General features: G+C 39.3%; 3 protein-coding genes across 5 annotated transcripts; 2 read left to right on the top strand and 1 right to left on the bottom strand.

Annotated features, from left to right (window-relative positions):
- Position 1: 1 nt before the first annotated feature.
- On the top strand, positions 2-9,002 carry tbp (TATA box binding protein). 2 transcript variants are annotated; one of them, XM_085167003.1, is made up of 9 exons: positions 2-88; positions 580-793; positions 3,679-3,847; positions 3,973-4,141; positions 4,723-4,810; positions 6,077-6,168; positions 6,286-6,453; positions 6,574-6,668; positions 7,496-9,002. In XM_085167003.1, exons 2-9 carry the CDS (start codon positions 740-742, stop codon positions 7,573-7,575), a joined length of 915 nt encoding a protein of 304 aa, XP_085023129.1. In that variant the 5' UTR covers positions 2-88; positions 580-739; the 3' UTR covers positions 7,576-9,002. The 2 variants fall into 2 exon arrangements, with proteins under 2 accessions (XP_085023129.1, XP_085023125.1); XM_085166999.1 differs by having other exon boundaries at positions 37-154.
- On the bottom strand, positions 8,641-13,716 carry pdcd2 (programmed cell death 2). Of its 2 annotated transcripts, none has more exons than XM_085166987.1 (8): positions 13,416-13,716; positions 12,678-12,786; positions 12,493-12,549; positions 11,751-11,939; positions 11,057-11,218; positions 10,817-10,917; positions 10,626-10,739; positions 8,641-10,520 (listed from the first exon to the last, which is right to left on the bottom strand). In XM_085166987.1, the coding sequence occupies exons 1-8, from the start codon at positions 13,593-13,595 to the stop codon at positions 10,341-10,343; spliced, it is 1,092 nt and encodes a 363-aa protein (XP_085023113.1). In that variant the 5' UTR covers positions 13,596-13,716; the 3' UTR covers positions 8,641-10,340. The 2 variants fall into 2 exon arrangements, with proteins under 2 accessions (XP_085023113.1, XP_085023105.1); XM_085166979.1 differs by having other exon boundaries at positions 11,057-11,221; positions 13,416-13,715.
- A 2,422-nt stretch (positions 13,717-16,138) lies between these two features.
- rhoua (ras homolog family member Ua) lies at positions 16,139-26,761 on the top strand. The gene is made up of 4 exons (XM_085158259.1): positions 16,139-16,741; positions 17,130-17,188; positions 20,439-20,627; positions 22,161-26,761. Exons 1-4 carry the CDS (start codon positions 16,450-16,452, stop codon positions 22,443-22,445), a joined length of 825 nt encoding a protein of 274 aa, XP_085014385.1. The 5' UTR covers positions 16,139-16,449; the 3' UTR covers positions 22,446-26,761.
- The last annotated feature ends 316 nt before the right edge of the window (positions 26,762-27,077 follow it).

The following is a 27,077-nucleotide window of genomic DNA, read 5'->3' as shown; positions in this document are numbered from 1 at the left end:
CTTTGCTGTGTCTGCGGTGAACTATGACACGACGGAAGAAGAAGAAGCTTCCGGAAGTAGGTCGTGAGCGCCCAAGAACAAGTCCGGGGTAATTACGGAGCTAGAGCTGAATTTATGCTGTTCGTGTGTTGATTTTAACAGCGACACCTTGATTGTAAGCTAAAGAATGATTTTCTGGTTCATGCTGACAGATTTCCGAGTTATTTGCAGTTGTTTTTACAGCATAAATCCGAAGTTTTTAAACGTTTAGCTTGCAGATTCATGATTGCTAAATTTGCTAATGCTAACTGCCGCTAACTTCAGCTAGCCCGTGTGCTTACACGTTTCATTTTGTGCGAGGAATGTTTGGTAACTTTATTAGCGGCATTTTGCACGCTTAACTGGTTAAAGGACACCTCATGTACTGGGCAAGATATGAACGAGAGTGTTAAAGTAATGTTAGAAAAGGTTAAAGTTATTTAAATGAGTTCGCGCCACCGCTTGCTGCTGCACGATTTTGGTTTCATTCATTTGCATGTTGTTTACACCACTTTGTTTGAGTTTTATCTGAGTAAAGTGTGCTTCTTGTCATCTTTTCAGCCAAGACGCTACTGCCGGGGGTTAAAAAGAAGAGTCTGCAGTGTTTGCGTCTGGTGTTTGACATTGTAGGCTGGAGGTTTAAAGAGCCCTGCTGGGTTAGTTATCACGCTTTTACTGCCTTCTACTGGGTGGCAGTGAAGTAACGTGGGAATCTAAAGGGATGGACCAGAACAACAGCATACCAGCCTTCCAAGGGTTGGTGGCTTCCCCTCAGGTAACATGGGCTTTGTGTTTCATCATTAAGGCTTTTTGGAAATTAAGTCACAGATTTAGCCATCTGTTGTTTCTTTATATTTATGCATCCAAGGAGCCAAGTTTTCTTCTATTTTTTTGAAGTGGTCTTAAACAATAGTTCTTCAGGCTTTCTAAAGTTTTTAAAAATGGGTGCTTTTCTCCACATTTTCAGTTCAGTCCCTGTTTTCATAGGAATCTTTTTGTTTGTTAAACCACTTAAAATGACGCATGAGTCATTAAAGCATTAAAAAGGTACCTAATTCAAGGCATGTACCAGTGTTGTGTCTGGTGCTTCACTTCATTCATACATCTGCTGTATACTGAAGCCTCATCAGAAATGGTCTCAGTGGAACAATTATGGTCAAGAAGCCTTTCTTAAGAAAGGGAAATTGGAGGGGGAAATGCTACAACAAATTACACAAGAACTGGATTGAAAATCACTGGTGAAGGGAAAAGGTCTGGAGCCATTCCCTGCAAGAAGTGAATAACTGTGATGACCTAAGACTAGGGATGGGTACCGGTATCCGGTGCCATGATGGCACCGGTTCTGACATAAACGGTAGTAACCAGACCGAAAAGCAGCGCACATTTCGGTGCTTTATTTCGGTGCTTTTTTTTCCTGAGATGTGATACACTTTGAATTCTAGCCAATCATTTTACGTTTCCGGGGATAGTAGGCGGGTCCAGGTACGTACGTTCTTTTAGAGCAGAGCTACAGATTAAAAATGCCCAAGGCGAAGCGGTCAAAAGTCTTGCTGTACTTCACAGCAAAAGATGCAAACTCAGCAGCCTGCAACAAGTGCTTTAAGGTGATACTGTGGAAAGGAGGTAACACCTGAAATCCGATGAAACACCTGGCGACGCATAGCGTTTTTTTTTAAAAGCCGAAAAATGCGCCGTATTTGATAGCTTGCTGCGAGACCTCACACCGAGCGCATCTACTGCAGGTGTGGTGCCTGTTATCGGACGAAGAGTTAGCAACATCCCCCAAAAAGCTGAAGAGTAGAGTCCTGGCCCCTAGCCCTGCCAGTGTAGCAGAAATGATGAGGATGATGATGCAGCAGCAGCCGTTCTTCTCTGCGTGAGTAGCTTAATGTTGTTCGTGTATAATTTACGTTGAGTAGGCTAACCACGTTATTACATTAATGTATGTAAGGTGAACTAGCAAACACCATCATAGCTACATGCGGCTGTCTTCTTGTTTGATGGCAGATACTCCCTTCACCCTGGCCAAAAAGGCAAAAATGACCAAATAAAAAGTGGGAAACAGTTAAACATGAGAGGTTTTTGGATAAAGTTTTTGTTTTTTCCATTGTTAAAGCACTGCTTCCAGCCAAGAGTGATACCATATATGCCCTATAGCTGCAGAAAAGGCTAACATTGTTATCTTTTTACTAAAAAAACAGCTGAACATAAGAGGTTTTTGGACCAATTTTGTGTTCTCCATTCTTTAAGCACCGGTTCGAGCACCGTTTAAGCACCGGCACCGTTTCAAAAGTACCGGTTTGGCACCGGTATCAGATAAAACCTAAACGATACCCATCCCTACCTAAGACCATATAAAATCAGGGATATTCAAAGGCTTAAATCGATACAGTGTAAAATAGGTGTTGGTGATGCAAAGTGGGTGGACACAAAGTTTTACGTTTCTCAAATTTGAGGTGACTGTTTGAAGTGACTCCCAATGAGAATGAGGGATACTGCTGATGAATGTATGTTACTTATGCAACTGGAGCCTGCTTTCCAGTGATGAACCATTAGCAACAAAGTGATGGATGATGAGTAATTTCCTCCCTGTGTCAACATCCCTTAAATCATCTTATGTGTTACTAAATATTAAGGCTGGGTGATTGGATGAATATATTGACTATTGACGATAGACTGAGCCTTTCACCGATCATTTTTACAAGAATGATTTATTTATTTGCCTATGAGTAAGTTTGCTAATGATGTTGGTTAAAGCTAAGACAAGCAGTCAACGGAAAAAATATTTTAACGGCACCCTCCTCAGAGTGCGGCCAAATGCAGCGATTCATTTACTCAAACTCCATAATAGAAAGAAAGTAAGGCAGTAGCCTATGTTCAGAAGAAAAAACAAACAAACATATTTAAAGTTTAAAAAAAAACCCACACACAATTGTGGGAAGGGAAACAGAGATACTGGCTAATAATCCAAACTTAGTTAGACTTAGATCCTCCCGCACCGATCGGCGCATCGGGCGACAAGAGAACGCCATCGAACTCGGTCTATCGCGGCAGTTGTTGCTTCATCCCATGACAGTTTGACTGAACGTAAATCTTCAAGGAAAGTCCTCCTCCATGTTATTTTAGGTCTTCCTCGCCGTCTCTTTCCATTCTTCGAGACGGCGAAGAATGTAATCCAAAAAGTAGCTATAATAATACTGAAACAAACAAGAAAAGAAGGTGAACTATTCCCGCCAAACAAAACATATGAATTCTAAACGCACAAATCAGATTATATTACATTGCTCCGTCCATCAAAAAGCCTGCACCTGCGTGAATATATTGCATATCGTTATTTATCGGGCCGACGATTGTCGTTTGGAAAATTTTTGCATATCCAACCTTACTAAATATGATTTATTTCTTAAGTTACGTCTTTATTTCATGAAAAAAAAAGACACCTTGAGCTGTCACAGTTGTGATCTTTTCTGTTCTTTCACTGGTCGGAAATGGCTGTACTTCCAACAGAACCGACATATTCTTCATGGGTTTAAAGTCAGTGGAGAGACTGCTGTCATTTAGATTTTTCGTTTTATTTGTGTAAAGAGAAGAGTCAGACCTAAAAACAAGAATACTAACACTGCTTCATTACGCCCTTCTTTTTGCTTTACCCCCATGCAGGGAGCCATGACCCCAGGGATGCCGCTTTTCAGCCCCATGATGCCATATGGCTCTGGTCTGACACCCCAGCCAGTGCAGAACACCAACAGTTTGTCAATACTGGAGGAACAGCAGAGGCAACAGCAGGCTCAGCAACAGCAGCAACAGGCACAACAACAGGCCAGCTCAGGTACTCCACAAGCTGTCATTTTTTCATCTTCCACATTTATTATGAGAAATCTTGGTTTTATTTAGCCGTGGTGGAAGTTAATCTCCGGTTACACATAAATAACCACTTTTTTTTTTCCTTCGCAGGGATGTCGGGGCAGACCCCTCAACTTTTCCACTCCCAGGCAGTGGGAGGCTCGACCACAACTGCACTGCCAGGAAACACCCCCCTCTTTACCACCCCGCTAACCCCCATGACCCCCATCACGCCGGCCACCCCTGCTTCAGAAACCTCTGGCATAGTACCGCAGCTACAGTATGTTTCACATCTCATCCCACCCACCCCCATTTTTGGTGATAACTGCTTTAAAAGGAAAGAAATTCCTGCACATATATTGAACCAAATTGTAGGCAGCACGGTGGCACGGTGGTTAGCACTGTTGCCGCACAGCAAGAAGGTCCTGAGTTCAATTCCAACATCAGGCCGGGGTCTTTCTGTGTGGAGTTTGCATGTTCTCCCCGTGTTTGCGTGGGTTCCCTCCGGGTACTCCGGCTTCCTCCCACCGTCCAAAGACATGCAGCTTGTGGGGATAGGTTAATTGGATAATCCAAATTGTCACTAGGTGTGAATGTGCGAATGAATGTGAGTGCGAATGGTTGTCTGTCCCTGTGTGTTGGCCCTGCGACAGACTGGCGACCTGTCCAGGGTGTACCCTGCCTCTCGCCCTATGACAGCTGGGATAGGCTCCAGCGCCTCCCACGACCCTGAAAAGGATAAGCGGAAACGAATGGATGGATATTGAACCAAATTGTACTTTAAGGGAATTAAAATTTTAATTGTTTGTATGTCCTTCACTCAGTTGTTTTCTCTTGTTCTTTTCTCCTCTTCACTTTTAGAAATATAGTATCTACTGTAAACTTAGGCTGCAAACTGGATTTGAAGACCATTGCTCTGAGAGCCAGAAATGCAGAGTACAACCCAAAGGTGAGGCTCTTGGCTTTTTATTGCTCTACAGCTTACTGATGTGACTTTACTAGCCGCAGGCTACAAATTACAAACTCTGGATGTTCCTGGTAATTAATTTACTAGAAAGGCCATCCTAAAGTCAAGAGTGCTGTTGCCCACTTGAAAACCAGGAATTCTGACAGGGCCCACCAAATCTTAAATCTCCACTCTAATCAAAATACAATGACATTTCCTTGATAATTGTATTCAAAAACTTAAACAACACAGGCTGTTGGCTATAAATTGCTAATGCTACCCAATCACATGCAAAGTGACACAAACTTCAGTACAAGAGGAGTAAATTAAGGTCAGTGTAATGATTAATATAACAAACCTCATATTTCCAGTTTTTAATTCATTTTTATATAATTAAATTCATTAATACAAATATGTAACTATAAGTACTTGAGTGATTTCAAACTGAATTTCTGTTATTACTTCGACCCACACTCTGGAATCCACTGTACTAGATAATAAACCAGAGAGAGAAACTCATCAGCTGATTAGTCTAAAATGGTCAAAAGACACAGGGTGTGCTGTCTTCATATATATATATATATATATATATATATATATATATATATATATATATATATATATATATATATATATATATATATATTTCTGTGGGTTTTTAAGAGCCAGCTGAAACAGTTAGGTACATTTTGTTGCACAATGCTTCAGATGATTGGTCGTGTAGATTTGCACACACAGCTGTCAGCTATCTAATTTCCACCCTGTTTACAACTTCTCATCACATAGAGATATTGCAGAAAGTGATGTCATTACATATTACAACTAACGGTTATCTGGTGTTGTAAATCCATCCAGCTGTCCATAGCGTTCATTTTCTGCCTTTGATCTGGGTGTGGGACTCAGGGGCTGCAGTCTAAGCAGGGATGCCCTCTTCTGAGTCAGCCACCACCTCTAGAAGAGCTGTAAGAGATGGCTGGTGGGAGGAGAGTTAAACTGCTTTTGAAACTGAAAAACTAGTTAACAGACTTGTGTTCTTGTTTATTCTTGTAGTCGACTAGTTGCACACAGCTCTAGTCTCAACATCTTTCCTTCTTCAGCCCCCTGTTTAACTCACTTTTAAAAAATAAATATTTAAACATGTCTCCTCTACTGAACTCAAATATCTATATAGAATTAAAATCCCAGCTTGGATCAAATTCAAGCAGAAATGACTGTATTTTAAAAGTAATGTGTGTAATAATGGTCAGCCTCACTGTCTCCGTTCATTAGCGTTTTGCTGCTGTCATCATGAGAATACGAGAGCCCAGGACCACTGCTCTGATCTTCAGCTCTGGAAAGATGGTCTGCACAGGAGCCAAGAGGTCAGATTACAGTTAAAAAAAATTTTTTTTACAAAAAAGGGGGAAAAAAGTCTTTCTGCTTTACTTTACTAATATTTGACCGCTCCCCTGGGCTCTCAATGACATTTATCTTTCTAGTGAGGAGCAGTCGAGGTTAGCAGCCAGAAAATATGCGCGTGTTGTGCAGAAGCTCGGTTTTCCCGCCAAGTTCCTGGACTTCAAGATTCAGAACATGGTGGGCAGCTGTGATGTGAAGTTCCCCATTCGGCTGGAGGGATTGGTCCTCACACATCAGCAGTTTAGCAGGTAGTTTTTGTTTGTTTTAGAATGACTGAAAGCATGTGAATTGCAAAATTAAAAATGATTGTTAATGATTTTGTACTCTTTGCTTTTTAAGAACAAAATTAACCGACTTGTGTTTTGCAGCTACGAGCCGGAGCTGTTTCCAGGACTCATTTACAGAATGATCAAACCCCGAATTGTCCTGCTCATCTTTGTGTCTGGGAAAGTTGTACTCACAGGTAAGATCCCATCCTGTCTGCTTAAAAAACAAAACATTTTTCTTTTTGTGTGTATTAAACACGGGGAGAAGTTAAAGTGTGTTAATCTGATTTTCACATTGTTTAGACCCTTCTTTTCTAAATGTCCTCGTGTCCTTGCCACTCATCGTAAATAAGATAGATTATTATGATATATGAGCCATACAAAAGAAATCGCGAGTCCAAGAATTGTTGATAATACATTTAAAGTTGATGGACATTTTGTAGATGGGGAAAATGTTTCACACAGAATCTCTGCACAGTCGAATGATATACTGACTGCCGGAGTGACGGAAAGGATATGATTTAATAGCTTCTCCAGTCGTAAATGATAAAGTTTGAGGGAGTTCCAGTCAGTTGATTTGTGTAGTTGGGGAAAATCAAATTAACAAAATATCTTTAAATAACCTCCTTGAACCCATGATCCAATTAATCTATAATAAAACTATATAAAACTATAATAGTACTAAACATTGATGGATAGATGCTTTTTTTGATTCCGTAACAGGAAATTGTTTTAAAGGGGATCAGGATAAAAATAATACAATAAATCTATAATAAACAAACAACAGTTAAAGTGCCGCAGTGCATAGTGAGGACGTTATTCTGTGAGGGTGCAAACATTTTAAAGTTTTAGTTAAAGATGAGTAAAAAGTAAGACTGAAATCAAGTAAATTGCATTTCTTGAAGCACTTGGACAGGCGAGATGGGATGTCCATGATGGGGCAGTTTGTTTAGTTTTTAAACTCTGTTAATGATTGTTGTGAATTAACTTTTGTAACTTACTATACTCCCTGTTTTTGTTTAAGGTGCCAAAGTGAGAGGAGAGATCTACGAAGCTTTTGAAAACATATACCCCATCCTCAAAGGCTTTCGGAAGACAACGTAGACCCTGCATCTCTTCTTTTATCATCCCCACAACCCTGTTTCTAACATTGTTTTTTTCTTTTTTAAACTTCACATCAAGCATCAGCCTTACACTGACCTCTTCATGTGGACATCTGTAAGAGATGTGCTACAATGTGCTCACTTTTACTTTTTGTCCCTACAGTATTTCCAGTTGTCTTAAAAGCAGGGTTTTAAGGATTGTCTTTTCTGTGTTATGATCCCACAAGTTTCTATATTTAAAAGTCAGTTTATTTCATACACATTTTAAGTCCTCTTTCGATTGTACATAAGATTGTAAGAAAGTGTAAAAACTGCTAATTAGAAAAGGGGCAGTCCTGGACTGTTTTGTTTTATTTTTAGTTTTTTTGCAGTTAGTTTTCTACTTCTGGTTTTTATTAATTGCTCATATTTTATTTTGACATAATCAGCTCTGTAAGCCCCAAATCAGAGAGAGAGAGACTTCAAAACCGAATTCGCCTACTTTGCAAAGGTAGATTTCTTTCTAAATTTAAGGCCGGTAAGTTCAGCAGTTATTGACAGTGAATTCTCTTAAAGTTTGAAACACTTCAAGTTGAACTAAACTGATCCAAATCTTACGGCTGAAGTTGAGTAGTTCATCAGTTTGGTTTCCTGTTGCAATCCTGCTTAATTCTTTGATAGTTTGGAGTCGGTCTAAAATTTTCTCTGGAGCAGATAACATGTTGTAATTTTTGAAAGAAGTGTTTTAATGCTCAAACTTTCATGTGTATGTACATATAGAAATATTTTTTCTACTGTAAATAAGTGATTCCGACCTTGAAGGGGATGCTGCTCTGCAGATATTCTTTTTGTTTCTTTGACTAACTGGACAGCGTGTTTGTAAAATCACTGGCATTTAAGTTTAGCCAGGATTGAAATGTGACCTGCAAGAAAGACGCTATTAGCTTTGAGTACAAGAAGCGGCTGCCAACCTAATCCTGAATTTACATCTAGTGATTGATGGCAGGTAAAATATGCATCACGTTGCTGCATATTTATTATTTTTAATTTTAATCATTTGTTTTTGGCTAATCAAACCTATATTTAAAAGTTTTTTTTTAGGTACGTTTTACAAACATAGAAAATATGACTCTGTCCTGGTTACCAGTGAACTGTGCTCAGACACAGCTGGGGGGAAAAAGCCGTTTAAATGTGTTTTAATTCTGGTCACGTTTTGATGTGCTTGTGTATCTCATGCAGGTTCAGCTGGGCACATCCTTCACACCAGTGTTAACATGTAGTTCTTAACCAGTTCAGAATATTTGATTTGCAGATCGTTTGGTTCACATGTTCAGTTAAGCCACTTTTATCGACTGTATGTATGGAAATCAATCAGGAACCTGTCGCATCTACATGCTTCTTAAACTGTTAATGTACTTCTCAGTGCGTTAATAAACATGTACATACGGACTCCTTTGTTGGATCTGGGTCTTCTGTTGGATTAAGCACCATTTTTGTTTGGTTAACCCCCTGTGTTTTGAATTCAATGTTATTTATATGTCACCTCAAAGTGCTTTAATATTGCAAGCTAAGCACCCTACAATATTAAAAATACAAAAGCAACAATCGTGACTTACTATGAGGAAGCACTTGGTGATGGTGGGAAAGGAAAACTTCCTTTTAACAGGAAGAAACCTCTGGCAGAACCAGGCTCAGGGAGGGGCCTCGGACTATAGCAGCGTAACTGCGTAGTGTTGTTCAGGGTCACTCAATTCAGCCATAATTGTAAACTTGAAGTTTTAATCCTAGATTTAAAAGTAGAGAGGGTTTCCTGATTCCCAACCTGGGAGCTGGTACCACAGAGGGGTCTGATAACTGAAGGCCCTGCCTCCCATTTTACTTTTGGAAATTCTAGGAACCACAAATGAGCCAGCAGTTTGAGAGGGAAGAGCTCTTACTAGGATAATATGGTACTAATTTTAGGTTAAATCCACAGGTGTAAACAGGTTTGGAAGTGGCTTCATCCTTGTTTCATATTATATAGCAGTAAAGGAGCATGCATCATAGCATACTGTAGCTGGTATCAAGTATTTGATGTATTTTTCCTGTGCAGCCCTTTATCAGACCCGTTCATTAAAACATTCAGTTTTCTGTATCTGAATACGTTTTAATTACTTAAATGTTCTGGCTAAGATACTTAACCTGAACTATGAATATGTAGAGTCTGAAAGATGGGGAAAATAAGATTTTTTGGTGGTCAGTAACTTGAGGTGAGTCTTGCTGCTAAATGTCAGAATTTGCTGTGTTAATAAAATTTGTCCCAATTGGTGACTTATTGCTGTGGTTATTAAACTGTGGGGGTGGACGCTGGTGAGCTGCTGTGAGGTGATTAGTGGAAAAATCCAGATGTTTCTTTAAACATTGTTTTGCTAAATCTGTTTTTAATGATGCAACACACACGTCTTTTTGTACACGTCTTTAATACATTTGGAGATGGCATTTTACACTGATGTTTATATTTGCACAAAGTTTATGATTAGTTAAATCTCCAGTCCATTTAATAGGGAGAGGCAGCATTACTCCCATGTGATTAGCTCAGTCAGCATAAGTAGTCAGCTCTTACCTGCAGCACCACGCAGCTTTTTGACTGAATGACAAGTTCAGGTGAAACATTTGGATATGTCAACATCAGGTGTCCCACCAAGCCACGTGGGTGAACGAACACACTGAAGCGGAGTCGCCTAAACATATTAATGAAATCAGCACCACCTGTGCTTTTCCCGCTATGCATGAAACAAGGGACGCCCATCATCTTCGTTCAGTCTGCGTGTGTTGATCTGAGCTGAAGTCCTGCTTCCAGATGACCTCGGGGCAGTACTGGTCGCTGCGTTCACAGCTGGCAGAGCACGTGTAGACAGCCGCAGTCCCCCAGTCAATGCTAGCTCCAGTCGAGTCCACGCTTAGACTGTTTAACAGCTGCGGCATCACCTACACACACACAGGATAGCAATAGCACAAACTTGTGAATAAATCAACCATTAGTGAAAGATTAAAGACCCGAGCAGGTCTTCAACAGATCAGCAGGTCGATTACCTGGAACTCAAACGTCCTCTTGGCACCACAGGTGCATGGTGGGATATCCTCATCTGAAGGGATGTGCTGAGAGGAGACCCACAAGGGAGAGCCCCCTCGACTGTAACGTATCACCTAGAAATGACAAACACTGTGAGATATGGACAGAAGAAAACAACTGTCTGGATCTTTTTAGCTCTTCCATTTTCTACCTGGTGAGGTTCAGGTGCGATCTTCTTCTTAAACCTCTGGAACACTTTACTGTCTTCAGTCTCGTGCATTGCCATCTCCTCCAGGTCGCTCTCTGCCAGGGCTGATAGAGAACAGAAGGTCAGGATGGTGCTGGTCAAATTATAATGAAATAAATATATAAATCACTAAGACTGGACTTTTCTACATAAAAGTTCACTTTTCAATTGAAAACTGAGAAAAACTTTAACCTTTAACCTTACATTCTGCCAAGGCGGGACAATCCACACTCCTCTGAGTAATGATCCCTCCATCGTCCTCTTCTTCTTGTTCTCCTTCAGCCTCTTTGACATCTTTCTCCTCCTCTGGCTCAGTGACCAGCTCAGTCTCAGGAAAGAGGAGCGGGGAGGGTGTAACAGGAGACCCTTCTAGACAGAGACGGACAAGTTTAGTCTTTCTAGTGATGAGAAATGACAGTCATAATTCTCTTAACTCAGGGAAAAGGATTATGGACCACTTAGCTTTTTATCCATCGCTTTTCTAAATATAGATACACTCTGGATCAGATCGGCTGCCCAATAAAGGGCTAACACAGAGAACCACACGTGCTGACACCCATTTTACAATCACCAATTAATCTAAATGTACCGAGGGCTGTGAAATTACTCAAATATTATTTTCAATTACAACCTTAGCTTCCATCAATTAATAAAAGGTTTATTGTGCTGTTTTATGATTTTGAACTCATCACCTTTCTTTACTTTTGCCTCTTTATAAAAATCCAAATTCACTCCTTTCATTTTTTTTTTACTCTAAATTCATTTTATGTATTCATTTATTAAAATTTCAGAACCAGATTTCTTCTTTGGAAAGTTTAATGAACACAATCATTAAACTCAACACTAAAAAAATGTGATTATGATTTTTGCAGCTCAAGTAAATATCCCACACACACACCTTGGCTGCAACACTCCTTCTTGTGAGATTGTTTCCAGTGGAGGGTCTGGTGGTGTTTTCCACAGTAGGTCACAGTGTGGCACCGAGAGCAAGCTTTGTTACCGGGGCATCCGCACACCCAACACAGTTTAACTCCCGAAACGGGCAACACACTCTGGCCCTCCTCTGCATCGCAGGGTGGTTCATCCTCTAAAGGGAAGATGATATTTTATATTTGTTGACAAACAGACATACAGTTGTGGTCAAAGGTTCACATACATTGGGCATGAGTGTCAGGGTGATTTTGGGCTTTTAATGATTTCTTTAAATTGTTCTTTTTCCACAGTGGAAGGATTGTACAGCAAACATCTTTAATGAGAGTAAAAAACAAGAACTTGCTGCATAAGTTTGTATTAATTCTTGGATTTTTTTATACTCCACACAGGGTGAAAAGTATAGTATAAGGTTCAAATATATACATACACACTCTTTATATTTTGTTAAATGTTCTTTAGCAAATTGCACCTCAACCAGAAACATTTGGTAGCTGGAAGGAACATCCAAGTGTGACAAAGTGTAAATGGTTTAGCTGGTATTCCATTCCTTCATTATTTCATCCACTTTGTGGAACCACCAGCACCACTAACAACAAAACAGCCCCAGAGCATGATGCTACCACCACCATATTCTTCTTCTTCTACAAATACTCAGAAATTGAATCTTGAATACTTCATTAAGAGTTAGGCAGCAAAAATTCACAAACCTGGTGGAGGGTCATAGGGGTAGAACTCGTTCCTCCTCTGTAACTGGTTTCTGAAAACTGGCATGAAGGAAAACACAGCTTTTTAAGAAATACTGCAAAATCTATTGAGAAAAATGAGTAGAATCAGACAACATCTCACAACACCACCCCTGGGAAGTGACAGACATCAAACAGTGAAGAACTACCTTTCATGCAGCGGCTGTCGTTTCGCGTGTAGCACTCTGGAGTTTTGCAGCAGAAGAGAAAGAGCGTTCGGTGAAAACTTCTGTCCTGACCGGATATTGGTGCATACACCTGCAACAATTCAGGTAAATATAGTATTTATTTATTTATAGTGAATAAGGCTGAGGTGGGATGCAGAAGTTAAATCGGAGTTGACCCAGATTTGAGTATGTGTGCACTTAGGTATAGGTTCTGTGTGTGTGTGTGTGTGTGTGTGTGTGTGTGTGTGTGTGTGTGTGTGTGAGTGAGAGATCAGGCTTGTAAAAAGTACTTAATTAAAGTTGAAAAATACTCACACATTGTACACCACCTGGGTAAAATGTTCCGATTCTTATATCAGAATATATATCAATAACCAGCCGGCTAATGAAGGTCTAGTACCTAAACCATGCAATTAAATATATTTTGGGGGATTCTAATTTATTAAGGATATATTTCAGTATGTACCTTTTTAGGAGGCTTATAAAATACAAATGTATGATATGTGTGCCACTTTTTTTCCTCTGTGTTTATGCTGCTAAAAATGTTGTGTTAATATGTTTACTGTTTAACTCTTTATACAGGACACCAAAGCTGTAGTCTACAAGTTATTTCAGTCTTTATATTATAACGTCAGCACATCTCTCTATACCTCAGTACAGTACAGTACAGTGAAGTAAATATTTTTATGAAGTAGGGTAACATGGCTCCTGGAGGCTCACCTGCAGCAGGAAAACCATAGGCAGACGGCATATCTCACACTCCAGTCCGGGAAGAGAGGGCAGGCCTCTCTGGCTGAGCCACGCCGGCTTCCCTCCGACTTTACTCGGGAACTGAGGAGACCGAAGCCGCCACGGCTCCGCATCCTCCAGGAAACCCAGAACTACCTCCGCCGAGGACATGTTGGTATTACAGAATATTTAACGAACAGACTCTAACCCTTACTGACGGAGGGTCTTCTACATCTCACAACCAGAACACATGCTGCTACAGTTCTGAAACTCGTCCGTGAGGAAACACAGCCCAGACTTTAGTTCCGTGGGCCTCGAAACTGTCACTCTGTTGGTAAATAAATATATGATAGTGCTTGGTGGCTTGAATTAACACGTTTGACTGCTATTCTACAAGTAGAGTTTTAATATGTTTCAATAAGCAATTTAACTTTAGTTGTATTTTGTTATGTCCACCAGATGGCGCAAATGTCCCACCTGTAGTCTAAAAAGGTTTTACAAAAAGTCACGTTTGAATAATATAATATCACGTTATTACAATATACATAATTATAACTTTCACGTTTTCACTTTTCACGTTATAACGTGATATAGCTCTATTTTTCTTTCCAGATGCTCCCCTCAATATTTATATTTTGCTTTAAATTGGAATTGGAGGGACTATGCTAGGAGGCTATTCCAGCTGTCATAAGGCTGGAATAGCAAGGCTAATAAGTAAGGCTAATAAAGCAAGAGGCAGAGGGGGAAAAAAATCCCATCCATGTTCTTAAGACACAGTTCTCTGGGTTTTCTGGAGGTCTTTCAAAGTTTTTGTTAAGCTACTTAACACTGCCCTATGAGTCAGGCAAACATAAAAACAACAGAATTCAAGGGATGAATCAATGTTGTGTCTGGCCCTTCATCCACACACTGTTCACTAATGCCTCATTCATTCTCATTCTTAAGAAGGGGAAATAAGGGGGGGGGGGGGTGTTAAGACGGAGGTATTAATAATTACACAAGAACTGGACTCAAAATCAGTAGCAGCGGGTCTGATGGAGTGATGAATCATCATCAATGGAGGAGTTCAAGAGAGTTGAGTGTCTACAGCCAACTGTAAAACACAGTGGAGGTACTGTTATGTTTTACAGCTGCATTTCAGCCTTGGTGTTGGGATCTTGTCAAAATTGATGAAATTATGAACGCAGAAAAGCATCCATCAGTTTTGAAAAGCATCTGATTGGTAGCAGCTACAATTTTTTTTTTTTTTTTTTTTTAGCATAGTAATAATCCCATACATACTAAAAATGCAGAATATGCATATTTGGATAGAAAAACACACAATAGTCTCCCCAGAACCTGGACCCTAACATTACTGAAGAAGTGTGGGATCATTCAGTTCAGTTAAATTTTATTTATATAGCGCCAAATTGCAACAGTCATCCCATGGTGCTTTATAACTATTGTAAGGTAAAGACCCTACAATAATACAGAAGGAAACAACAAAAATCAGATGACCCTCTATAGACAAGAACTTGGTGACAGTGGGAAGGAAAAACTCCCTTTTAAGATGAAGAAACATCCAGCAGAACCAGGCTCAGGGAGAGGCAACCGTTTGGGGGTGAGAGGAAGGGGACAGGACAAAAGACACACTGTGGAAATAAGCCAGAGATTAATTATAAGTAATGATTAAATGCAAAGTGGTGTATCAACACACAGAAAGTGAAAAGAGATGAGTGAAAAAGAAATGCTCAGTACATCGTGGGAAGCCCCCATCAGCTTAGACTTATTGTAGTGTAAATAAGGGAGAGTTCAGCATCACTTGATCGTCTTGACAGAAAATGGAACAAAAGGCAGCCAATGTCCAAAAAAGAACCTAGAAGCCTATAGAACTATTCCTGAAGACTACTTAAAGAAATCACAAGAAAGCTGGCTATGAGAGTTCAGACTGTGTTGAAGAATAGAGGTGGTCACACCAAATATTGACTTTCCACTCATTACAATTGGGCAAAACTCTTTTTCCCCCTCATATACTGTATATCCATGTGTGTGTGTGTGTGTGTGTGTGTGTGTGTGTGTGTATATATATATATATATATATATATATATATATATATATATATATATATGTGTGTGTGTGTGTGTGTGTGTGTGTGTGTGTGTGTGTGTGTGTGTGTGTGTGTGTGTGTGTGTGTGTGTGGTTTGCACATATGTGCAAACCACAAGGCATTTGTGTCTCTGTGAACTGGGGATCTTTTGTTCCTCTATGTTCCTCTTTCCTGTGGTGTGATAAGATGTGGTATGTGATTTGCAGTAAGGACTCCAGAATAGACAAAAAGAAGAGAAAACCACATACTATGGTTTTCACTTCAAAAAATGAAAATAAAGATGTTAGACAATAATGCTGATATTTCATACAAGGAAAACGCCACTATAATGCTTGATGAAAGCAGCAGAGCATTTTCAAAACAAAGAAAACAAAAGCAACAGGAAAAAAGAGGGAAAAAATAAATCAAATTTCAGTCTATGAAACCATCGTCTACTACTTTTTTTACTTAGTTAACTCCAACATCAATCTTAACCTTAATAGATTTGTAAGATATAGCTTGTCCTCCGAAGAGCGGCAAGTCCATACAGTGTGAGTGCGTGCAACCGCTGTGTCCCCACAACACCTGTAATCCAAACACACACACACACACACACACACACACACAGAGGCACCGTGATGTCACTGAAGGGGAGTTAGCGGCGGGTCTGTCTTCTGGACGGACATAGACTCAGACCAGCGGCCAACGTTAATTCATCCTCCGCTCTTAGAATTGTACTCTCATTACTAATTTAATAAATCATGACGCTTAAAGGGGCTGTGTTGGGTGAGCCTCGGGTCCAACTTTGGTGATTTAACCATGGTAACTAAAAGGAAGAGGGCTTCGGCTACCACATAAAGTCAGTTGACAAACTGTGGCGGACGTTAACGGAAGAATGGACGGAGTGAAAACTGGCCCTCAACAGGACTGAACCTCCCGCCCGGGTTTCCTCGGGCTCCATGTCACCCTCCTCTCCGTGCCAGATGCCCCAGCGGGGCGATGGCTGCTACAAGCCGGCACCGGTGTCCCCTGCTCCGCCTGTGCCCCCGCGGAGGGTCCGGAGCCGGGACAGAGGCTCGGGCAGGACGCGGCGATCCGCGGCAGGGTCGGTAGGAGCCGGAGCAGCGGAGAAGCGGGTGAAGTGCGTCCTAGTCGGGGACGGGGCTGTGGGGAAAACCAGCCTGGTGGTCAGCTACACCACCAACGGCTATCCAACCGAGTACGTCCCGACTGCGTTTGACAACTTCTCAGGTAAAAAAGAGGAGAAACTAATGACATGGTTCATAGGATCCAATAAATTCAATGATCTATGTTTCAGTTCATCAAGTGTTGGAAATGATGTCTTTGGCTTTAATGATCCTATTTCACACAGTCACAGTTTTGCCTACTAGAAGCTGTTTCAAGGGATTGATTTATGTGTTTACTTGACTTATTTAATATATTAAAATTCAGTTTTTCATATTCTTTTAATTTTTTTTTATCATACTGACTTTTTTGCCAGTTTGTGTTGTGTTGTCATCAAAGTCAAAGTTTGTCATTTTATTACAACAGTAAACCTTATTGGTGATACTAACCTCAAGATGATTTGTGTGTGTGTGTGTGTGTGTGTGTGTGTGTGTGTGTCTGTGTGTGCATGTAGCAGTGGTATCAGTGGACGGGCAGCCAGTTAAACTACAACTCTGTGACACAGCTGGACAGGTCAGTGATCTCTGTACAAACTAACACTAGACACTCACAGAGCAGTGTTTCCTGTTGTTCTTTTTTAAATTCATGTTGGACACAATCCCTCTCCCAAGGAAATTATTCTTTCTTTCTTGCCTGTCTGAGTAGCATCCAGTAAGACAAATGCCTTTTTTTTGCCTGAGCTACAAAGGAAATGGGAGGGAAGAGGGGTAAGACGTGCTGAAAAGGCTGCATTGAAACAGGACAATGTACGTCCTAGCCCTAGTCAGTGGGATACCATGTAAACAGGTTAAAACATGAAGTTCATTAGGTTCTACATTGCAGGGATGTTTCATAGGTGACAGGAACATAGATTAGGATTACTCCCAGACTAAAAATAAATCAGTGTTTTGTGTATCTCTAGGTCTTTCCTTGGAATAACTCTCTGGCACACAGGAAGTGATGTAAATCTGTCTACATTTGCGAAGGAGTAGATGTTTGTTTGAAGATAGTGGAAGATGTAGAACACTGTGATAAGCTACAACTGGTTAAACATCAAACAGAGGGTATATGCTGATAGAGATAAAACAAATATGGTAAAAACAAACAAACAAAAAAAACCCAAACCCACACATGCAGTATAATCACATAATCATGCACCAGAGTTATTATAGTTATTTTTTTAATTTTTCTAATAAGTTTTTATTTTTACTTCTTTTTGACTTTTTGTTTTTAATTCAGTTTAGTTTCAGTAAGTTTCCAGAGTGGATTTTCTTATTTCAGTTTAGTTTTTATTGTTCAAAAATGTTTAGTTTTAATTTATGTTTTATTCGTTTCAGTGTTAGTTTTTTAAGTATTATTTTTGAGGGCATAATAATAATAATCTGAGGCAAGATTTAGGAAAATTACTATAGGTATAACAATAAAAAAAAAAAAAACATTTTAACTCACAGTCAGCTCACAGTCTTGTAAATAGTCTCAAAAAAAAAACAAAAAAACAAGTCTATCAGTGATTCATCAGGCAAGTTGTAATACATTATTTGATCCAAAGTAACAAATACTCAAACATTAAAACTAAAAATAGACATTTCCTCTATGTTTTTATTTTATTTTTGTTAGTTTAAGTTTACAAAATCATTTCATTTGGTTCTAGTTTTTATTTTTATTTTAGTTTCACATCTAGTTTTAGTTTTTAAGTTTCGTTTTAGTTAGCTGTAATAACCTTGACATGTAACATGTAAAAAACATTATAATCACCATTTTTCAGCTCACTTCAGCTGTATTTATATGTAAGACAGTTTGTAGTATCTGGAAACTGCAACCATCAGCTGATGCCCTATGAGAAAGGATTTGGTGACAATGGGGAGAAAGAACTTATTTTTAGCAGGAAGAGAAACAGTAAAGTAAATCAGTAAGTAAAAGTTTATTTATGCAGCACTTTTCACAGACATATGTCACAAAGTGTTTCACAAGAGAGGTAACAAAAACTCAATACAATCATAAATACATCATAAAAGCCCTGGTTTAATTGAAAGCTTTTTGAAATAAAAATGTCCTTAGCTGCTTTTTGAAGGTCTCCAAAGAGTCCAAACGCTGTAGAAATATAGGAAGTGCGTTCCACAGTCTGGATGCAAGGAAAGATCGGTCCCCTCAAGCTCTGAAACGATTGTGGGGGACCACCGTCGTCTCCCGGAGGTTACAAGAAGAGGTGTATATGTGAATCAAATCAGCAATATAGGGAGGGGCCTGTCCATGTAGGTTAAAACAAGGTTAAAACAAAAATTTAAAAATGGAACCTAGATCTGATTAGTAGTCAGTGAAAGTGGTAGCCTTCTGGTACAACCAGATAAAGAATGAGGGGAAAGAGAAGAGTAAGGAGAAAGGAGGAACAGACAAACAAAAAACAGCAGAAAATACAAACTCTGGGAGAGAGAAGACAAACATTAATGACATGTAGCATCATCAGTTGTACACCCTGGTCACCGTGGTTCTATAGCAAATGGCAAAAGAATCACAAAAAGGTCATTTATTTGTCCACGTTGATGGAAATGATTTTCTTTTTTCTTTAACTGTTAAACTAATCACTACAGTACATTTCAGGTCTCTGCTGTGCAGATGCTACAGTGGGAACACATCACTGTGGCAACTGAGAAAACAGATGTTAAAAAGAAGAGGAAGCCGCAGTATTTTAAACCGAACCATCATCTTTTTATACACCTTATCAAGTGGTTTCTAATGATTATTTATAACACATTTTCAACTAATTACATATTAAAATTAGACAAAAGAAAAGCAAAATATCTATAATGTGTATGACTCAAAGTGTGGTCTTCTGTGAGCGCAAAATGATTCATTTCACTACCATTCCCTTCAGCCTCTGAATGTAGACATTTGTATTTAACTTATTTTTAATTTTTTACTTTAAAAATTGAAATGACTAATTTCATAAAGAATGGGTTAATCTAGACAGATAAATAACCGTGTTCACAGACAAACAAAAAACCTGGAAACTTAGAGGACATCACTGTTTCATGAATTCATGTATGACAGTTTCAAACAAACAAAAAATGCATCTCAGAGGAGAATGAAAATGCTCTGTTCATGGAAAGTCTCCCACCAGTGAGAGCTTATAGCAGCATAACTAGGGGGATGCTATAGCATGCCGTGTCAAAAATAAAAGCTTGAAGCTTAATCTAATTTTAGAGACAGGGCTTGTTTCATAAATCCAACAGAAGAGGGTCCTGATAGCTGATTGCTCCTCCCATTCTACTTCTGGAAACTCAAGAAACTAAAGTTAAACCAGCACTTCCAGAGAAAAGTGCACTGTTGGGATAATATGGTAGATTATCACTACAATGATCAGCTGCCCTCAAAAACAGTGGAACATTGAATGAGAGAGGAAAGATAAAGTTGGAGATCAAGGAAAAACAGAAAGACAATTTTTAGGTTTTGATAAAATGTGCTTCTCACACTTTTTCTGATAGGCTTCAACCCAGAAGCAGAAATAAAGTTCACACTCTTCTACCAATTATTATCTATCATGAACAATAAAAAGGGATCTGAGGTGAATTTGAATAAACTAAAGGCTAGCATAATAGCTTAAGAATGCTATATATTTAAAATAAAATCACATTAATTGAACATAGTGTTACTCCTAGCCCTCATCATTCCACCTGCAGTGGGGCCCGCCCTTTAGTTTAAGAACCACTGCCTTGAAGCAGAGGTAGACAGTGATGAATCACAGTATCTCTGTGTGAACACTCTCGATCTCTCACAACCTTTCCAGGATGAGTTCGACAAGCTGCGCCCTCTGTGTTACACCAGTGCAGATGTGTTCCTGCTGTGCTTCAGCGTCGTCAGCCCTGCCTCATTTCAGAACGTTCCTGAGAAGTGGGTACCAGAGATTCGGAAACACGCCCCCTTTGCGCCACTGGTTCTTGTCGGGACGCAGTGTGATCTCAGAGAGGATGTCAAGGTGTTGATTTTTATCCTGTACATAAATCATGATTTATGTAATTCTATTGCCTGTTTCTCTTTCTTATCATTCTTATCATTGTGTAAACAATGACACCATGCACAAACTAAATGGAAGCGTTATTATAGTTATTGCACAGCTTGGTTGTGAATCTAGAATTAAACTGTAACATTTTGAAGGTTATGACGTTCAGCTGGTGTTGATTCTCTTGTAGAGAAATATTTATTCACCTTTATGGTCATTTTGGCAGCTTTAGTTATACCACTGTCGAGGTTTTAACATTTTGTCTGCTCCATTTAAATCAGTCAGGGTAGAGTAAATATTAGAAACACAGCATCGTTCAGCAGCACCACAAACTGGAGCCTCGTAAGTGTCCAAGTCTCCGTGCTGTCTGGATGTTTTTTTGTGACCACAGAGAAGAGTTGTCGCAATGTCACAAGTTGGTAATGTTGCAACTTTCGACATTATGACCAAATGCAATTTTGGCATTGCATAATGTGTTTGTAGGAAAAAGTACATGGATGTATACTCAGGGGCTGTAGCTGTTTGGATTATAAAACCTTTTCGTGCCACTTACCCAGTGCATAAAAACGCTAAAGCCTGTACAGATGCATCTTTCCTGTCTCCTCAACTGATTGTGTGCTGAGGTCAGTACTGTAACTTTACAGCAAGCAGGTTCCTGCAAATGTGTTCCTGCTGTACATCAGTGTTGTCAGATTCTAATCTTTCTGGCTTTGTCCCACAGTAAAAAGATATGTGAGTTTAACTGGCAATTCTAAAATTGACCATGGATGCAATTTACCCTTAATGAAAGCATGAAGATGCAACCTGATATCAAAGCGTGTAATAAACACGCTGGTCCACCGTGTCCATTTTCATGTCCACTTCATGTTTTGACTCTCGTAGATTTCACGTTTTTGCTTACACGTTTTTCCATGATGCTGGGTTGGAATATATATGTATATATATATATATATATATACATATATATACATATATATATCTGTTGTAGTCTAAAGCACTTTGAATGATCAGTGCAAATGTCAGTCCATTTCATGGCAGACAGGCAAAAAGATAAGACTAATTCATTTAAAAAAAGAGACAAACAAGAGGTTAGACGAAAAACATACAAAACAGGCAAAATGTAAAAAATTATAAAAAGGAAGACTAAAAGCAGGCAATACAGATTAAGAGGACCGAAAAGGGAAAACAATAACTAACTCTGTGAGAAGGATCTCTTCAGGCCGGTGCTGATGTAAACATGCAGTCACCCTCTTGACTTTAAAACAGCCACAAGGGCCACACCTGGATCTACTTTTATGCTGTATGTCTTTCCCCCATAAAGATGAGATTTGACTCTAATAGGTATCCAAGGGGGAAAGAGATATAACACAAAGTCAGATCCAGATATACCTTAAAAGGCTCAATTAAAATGTAAAAAGCAATTCTAAGACAAATAGTGTTGGGATGATGTGATGCTATTTGCTTAAACTAGTAAGTATATTTATTTCATATTTTTGTGATTTTCTTTAGGTCCTCATCGATCTGGCGAAGTACCGTGAAAGACCTGTGGACCCAGTGGATGCCCAGGACTGTGCGATGGAGATTGGAGCAGTAGCCTACTTAGAGTGCTCTTCGCTGACCCAAAAAAATCTCAAGGAAGTGTTTGACACAGCCATATTGGCCAGCCTGCAGAACTACAGCTCCCATAAGCACCAAAGGGGGAAAAAGAAACGCAGAAAAAAGCAAAGACAGACACCGGACAAGATGAAAAGTCTGTCAAAGTCGTGGTGGAGAAGGTACTGTTGTGTGGCCTAGAGGAGACTTTATTCTTGTCTGATCCAGCTGGGTTTTAGTTGACAAGCACAGAAAGGTGGTTTTCTCTTTAAAAGGAGACGGATACAGGACCTCTCCTGGACTGCGGCTGGGAAGTGTCACAGATGTAAAATATTTTGTTTTTAGCCCCCATTCTGGATTCTGGATGAGATTTACTACTGAGCCTCCCTGCAGGAGAAGGTGGTGCTGTGTCTCCTGGAATTAAACTGGCATGAACCAGTTCTATTGTGGGACTAGCAGAAGATGTGATAATATTGTTCAGGATTAGACTGGTACAGATTTGAACAGGAACTTGGAACTGTGTTTTCTCTGGAGTTAGATCCAACCTATAATGGATTTATGCAGCCTGGTTATGAACCCTGGAGGGGAACTGGACTGTCTTCAGAATATAATTGTTATTATTGGTGGCTTAAAAACTGTGCGTCCAATTCCTGGTCCTTTTTTTTTTTAACTTGCTTCTAAATTTAGTCTGGTTTCAGATGCCCATGATTAGAAAGAACTGCTGACTGAAATAGACCAGACCAGACCAAACGTTGTCATTTTGGAGTTTCTGACCCAGACAATGATCGGTGGCTATAATTATAGTCAGAACAAGTCCAACCTTCAGTTAATTTTAGAGCTGCTTTTTGTAACTGGGGCCATTGTTATTCATAATGAAAAAAAAAAACATTATTAAACTGTTAAGTATTTCCTGGTGACACACATGTTTAGTCTATAACCTGGATCAGGTTTTCCCCTTTTATTGTAGTGCTGATCTGGACAATTATGCTGTTAGATCTGGCATGAAATTAAGCATAGCTTTCAGCGTGTCCTGACAGAAAAAGGTTTGGTGAGGCTTAGGCTTTGGATAGGTCCCAATCATGTCTTTCTTCCTGCGCTTTGATCAAAAGTGAGATTTCAAAGAATAAGGAGCCAGATAATGAAGAAAAAATCATAATATGTTAAAAAGCATGTCTGAATATCCACTGCTCTCTAACAGCAAGTTGTATCTTTAGTCAAGAAGATACAACCTGGATCCAGGACTCAGTGACCCACTTTGGGTTTCCACTGGTAGCTGTGGTATTTTATCATCTTCATCTAGCCCCCATGATTACTGAAAGACTGAACAATCTGTTAAAATAGAGTGGTACCAGTGTGGCGTGGTTAAATATAAATCTCTGCACTGTGCTGGTGACTGGTGCTTGACCTTAATCGGGCAGGAGGACATTTTGTAATTCATGATCGCATTGTTCCACAACCGAGAACGTTGCTCAGTGCAGTACTCAAGTGGCTCTTTTCACATGGAAATGAAGAATTCAGTTTAAAACGGAGACATTCGAATCTAAATCATCTACAGGCACAAGCTGCAAGGCAGGCAAATAAAAGCCGATTGATGTTAGATATTTGTTCTGCTTGATGTGGTTTTGATTTATCTTTGCAGACACTTAAACAACCTTAACTATGAGCACGTAATGTAATTAAACCAACCCAGTGCTCTTTGCATGTGCTTGTTTCTCTAAGTTTGCAAAAAAAGAAAAAGAAAAAAAAGAAAGTGACTTCACCTTTTCTCTTCAATGCAGTTAAGACTGTGAAGTTAGAATTTTGTACTAGCAATGTTAACCATCCATTTTTCTGCCCTCACTGTTATAGCCAACCCTGTGTTTCCTGTCTTCTGTGATAGTGCTTGCAGGCTGTCCTTTCTCAAATAGATGTAGCTTTATGTGTGGTAAAGCAGCAATAAAAACAAAAGTGAAGATGGAAAACATGTGGCTGTCACACACTCAGCTGCCACACCTTCCTTCGTACACCATAGTTACTAAACCGAGAGCACAGACTAGCAGGATCTGTTTTATTTTTTTCAGTGTCTCTGTCTAAAAAGGCCCGTTGTATTAAAGTCACTGCAGCAGACAGGAAAGGACGCAATGTTTGTTATGCCATTTTGTAGCATAAAACACAATTATTCATAGAGATCAGACATGAACACTGTCATAGCTGCATTTCAAAATTTGGAAGTTTTATCTCACTTCCCAGTTAAATGTCAGAATTTATTAGAAAAAAAGATAATTATATTATGAAAAACAGATTTATTATTTGACTGACGCATTTCAGCTTGCGGCCTTCATAAAACATATCACAGACCAGATTCTAAACAGCACAGAGTAAAGAGTACAGTAAAAATATATACAAGAGCCAGCATACATATCCACCAATGAGGCACCAAAAAGGATGGCCTGGGCAAATGGTTTAAAGCTCAGGGTCTTAAAATTGTTTAAAAGATTTGATTTAATGACATATTTTGCTTCTTGTATTGTTAGTGACATAAAAATAATAATTCTTTACTGGTGTGAAGCCATGTTGTGCCTGGGAAGTTCAGTTCATTTTAATAATGAGACTTTGAAAAATAAGAAATGTTTTATTTAGATTAAAATATCCACAGTTTGGAATCCACGTAGTGTTTTCTGTCAGAGTTGCATATTTTCAGCCAATTAGTAAATTACACTCTTGTGCTCATTTTCAGCTTCATATTTATTCTTGGACTCTAGAGTAGCTTTGCATGAGTCACAGTTCAAAATAATCCTTATGTGTCTTGCACTAGGCCTTCTGTCATCTTCTGTCTGAAACAAACTGTTTTTAGGCCCTTTCAACCTTTTTTGGATTCCTCTTGAAAACAGAAGGTCTGAACAGGTTGGCAGGTGGGTGGAGCTTCTGTGCTCAGAAAGTACCATATTAAAGTCATCACCTCTCAGTGACATCATAAAGATCCAAGAGTAAAAAAAGAGCCTCAGCCTTTGGGCTCACAGGGATATCTGATGTCATTATTTAAAATTTGGCTGTGTTTAATACAACCATCCATGAGTGTAACAGTTGATGTATAACAGAAAATAAGGAAAAGCTAAACAGATCAGCTTTAGAATGGGTTTTACTTGAGCTGCTTGGTAGCTTTCTATTGAAGATGTTACAGTGGAGACTGAATGGTTTCACTGTTTCACGGTGTTTTAGGCTTGATAGCAAACGCATTGTTTCTTGCGGGGGAAAAGGCATAATAGGTTACTTGTCTTGCTGTTTGTGAGCAGTCTTGGCTGATGGTGCAGTAAAGTAGGCTAAAGGTCATGCAGAGTCTTTATCATAGCTTGTGTTTCCCTTTATCAGCTTTTACCTAGTTTAAAATTTCTGGAAAGCAGGATGTTTGCTCACTGCAGTCTTTCAGTAAATATAAAATTTTAAAAAATGTATAACTACTGAAATACATTAAATCAACATATTCTTACATAAGTCTGAGTTGGATTTCAGGGTAAATCCTCCTTGATGTTTTTTTTCTCCTCCTCATACATTAAAATGTGACTCCATAAAGCATGCAAATTATGCCACTCTGTTCATGACTGACTGATTAATAGAATATTACAATTCAAACTGCTGTCATGTGATACAACTTTTAATGTGTAAGACTATGACCGTGATCACTAGAAAACAGCATAGATTAAGTTTTACTTCTTTTAGCTGCCCCCCCTTTCCCCCAAATGTTCAACAGCAGCATGCACCCTGCACTGTATGATGGATGTAAGGCTTTGCAATGTAGAACAGATCGGCCTCTGGAAGTGAACAGTGTTTAAAGACAGTCAGTGAAGACATGTGGTGTGCTGGTATTCTTCTAAAGCTAAGACAGAAATGTTCTGTGTTTGGAGCAGGTCCAAAGTCAGGAGTTTTATAGGTGTTATTGAGCTATGAGTTTTCAGAGATGTGGTTGAGTTTAGCTATTGCAGTAGATTTGGTGCTGGAACTGGATTCCAGAGTGACCTAATTATCCCTGCTGAGGACACTTATCAATAAGTAACTTTATAGTGCTATTTGATAGCAAGTTAAAGTCATCCAATAGGAAAATGTTTGAGTCAGACTACAACAAGAACTGATCCTCTGTTTACTTTAGGTCTAAATGTGCAACTTCATGCACATTTAGACCTAACTGGGCACTAAATGCCCATGTTGACCTAATTTCTGATTGCACAAGACTGCACCACGTGGTTATGTGAGTGTAAACAGAAGCATTGCCAACAGAAGGTCTCATTTTTGAGGTTCGATTGTTTTACTGAGGTTGATACCCCCTAGAGGACACCTGAGCTCACTCACATGAGACACCAGCTGAAAGCTTCTCTTAGGAAACCAGTCCACTGAGCCTGTGTGAAGCGCCAGTGTTTTCATTTTCTCTGCATATAAAAACACTGTTGCAATTCTCTGTTTAACCGAGGGCTTTGGTTTGTGTTTGATATATTTGTACAGATGTTTTATACCCTGAGAAATAAAGAATATTTGGTATAAAAATATGTTGTGTTTGAGTGCTTAGTGGCAGACTGAGAATGTGTGTGTATATAAACTCTACTCCCACAGGCTGTAAACAAGACTGAGGTTTCATTTTAAGGTGCATGCATGTTTGAAATGAGGGCAGTAGGGAATACAGCATTTTAGCACCATCGCTTGAATGCAGAACGGTTTTGAGTTTGACAAAAGTCCAAACTCCACAGAAAGTACCTGAAGTCCAGAAAATAACTACGAGCACCAAAAAGGCATGAAAAACCCTAGGAATACTGGAAAGCTTGAAGGAGACAACACACTCTGGCAGGTAAGAAGAACAAATTCAGG

This window comes from Neolamprologus multifasciatus, chromosome 1, assembly GCF_963576455.1.
Source record: "Neolamprologus multifasciatus chromosome 1, fNeoMul1.2, whole genome shotgun sequence".
In the NCBI taxonomy this organism is placed as follows: domain Eukaryota; kingdom Metazoa; phylum Chordata; class Actinopteri; order Cichliformes; family Cichlidae; genus Neolamprologus; species Neolamprologus multifasciatus.
This window is presented reverse-complemented; position numbering and strand designations above follow the sequence as displayed.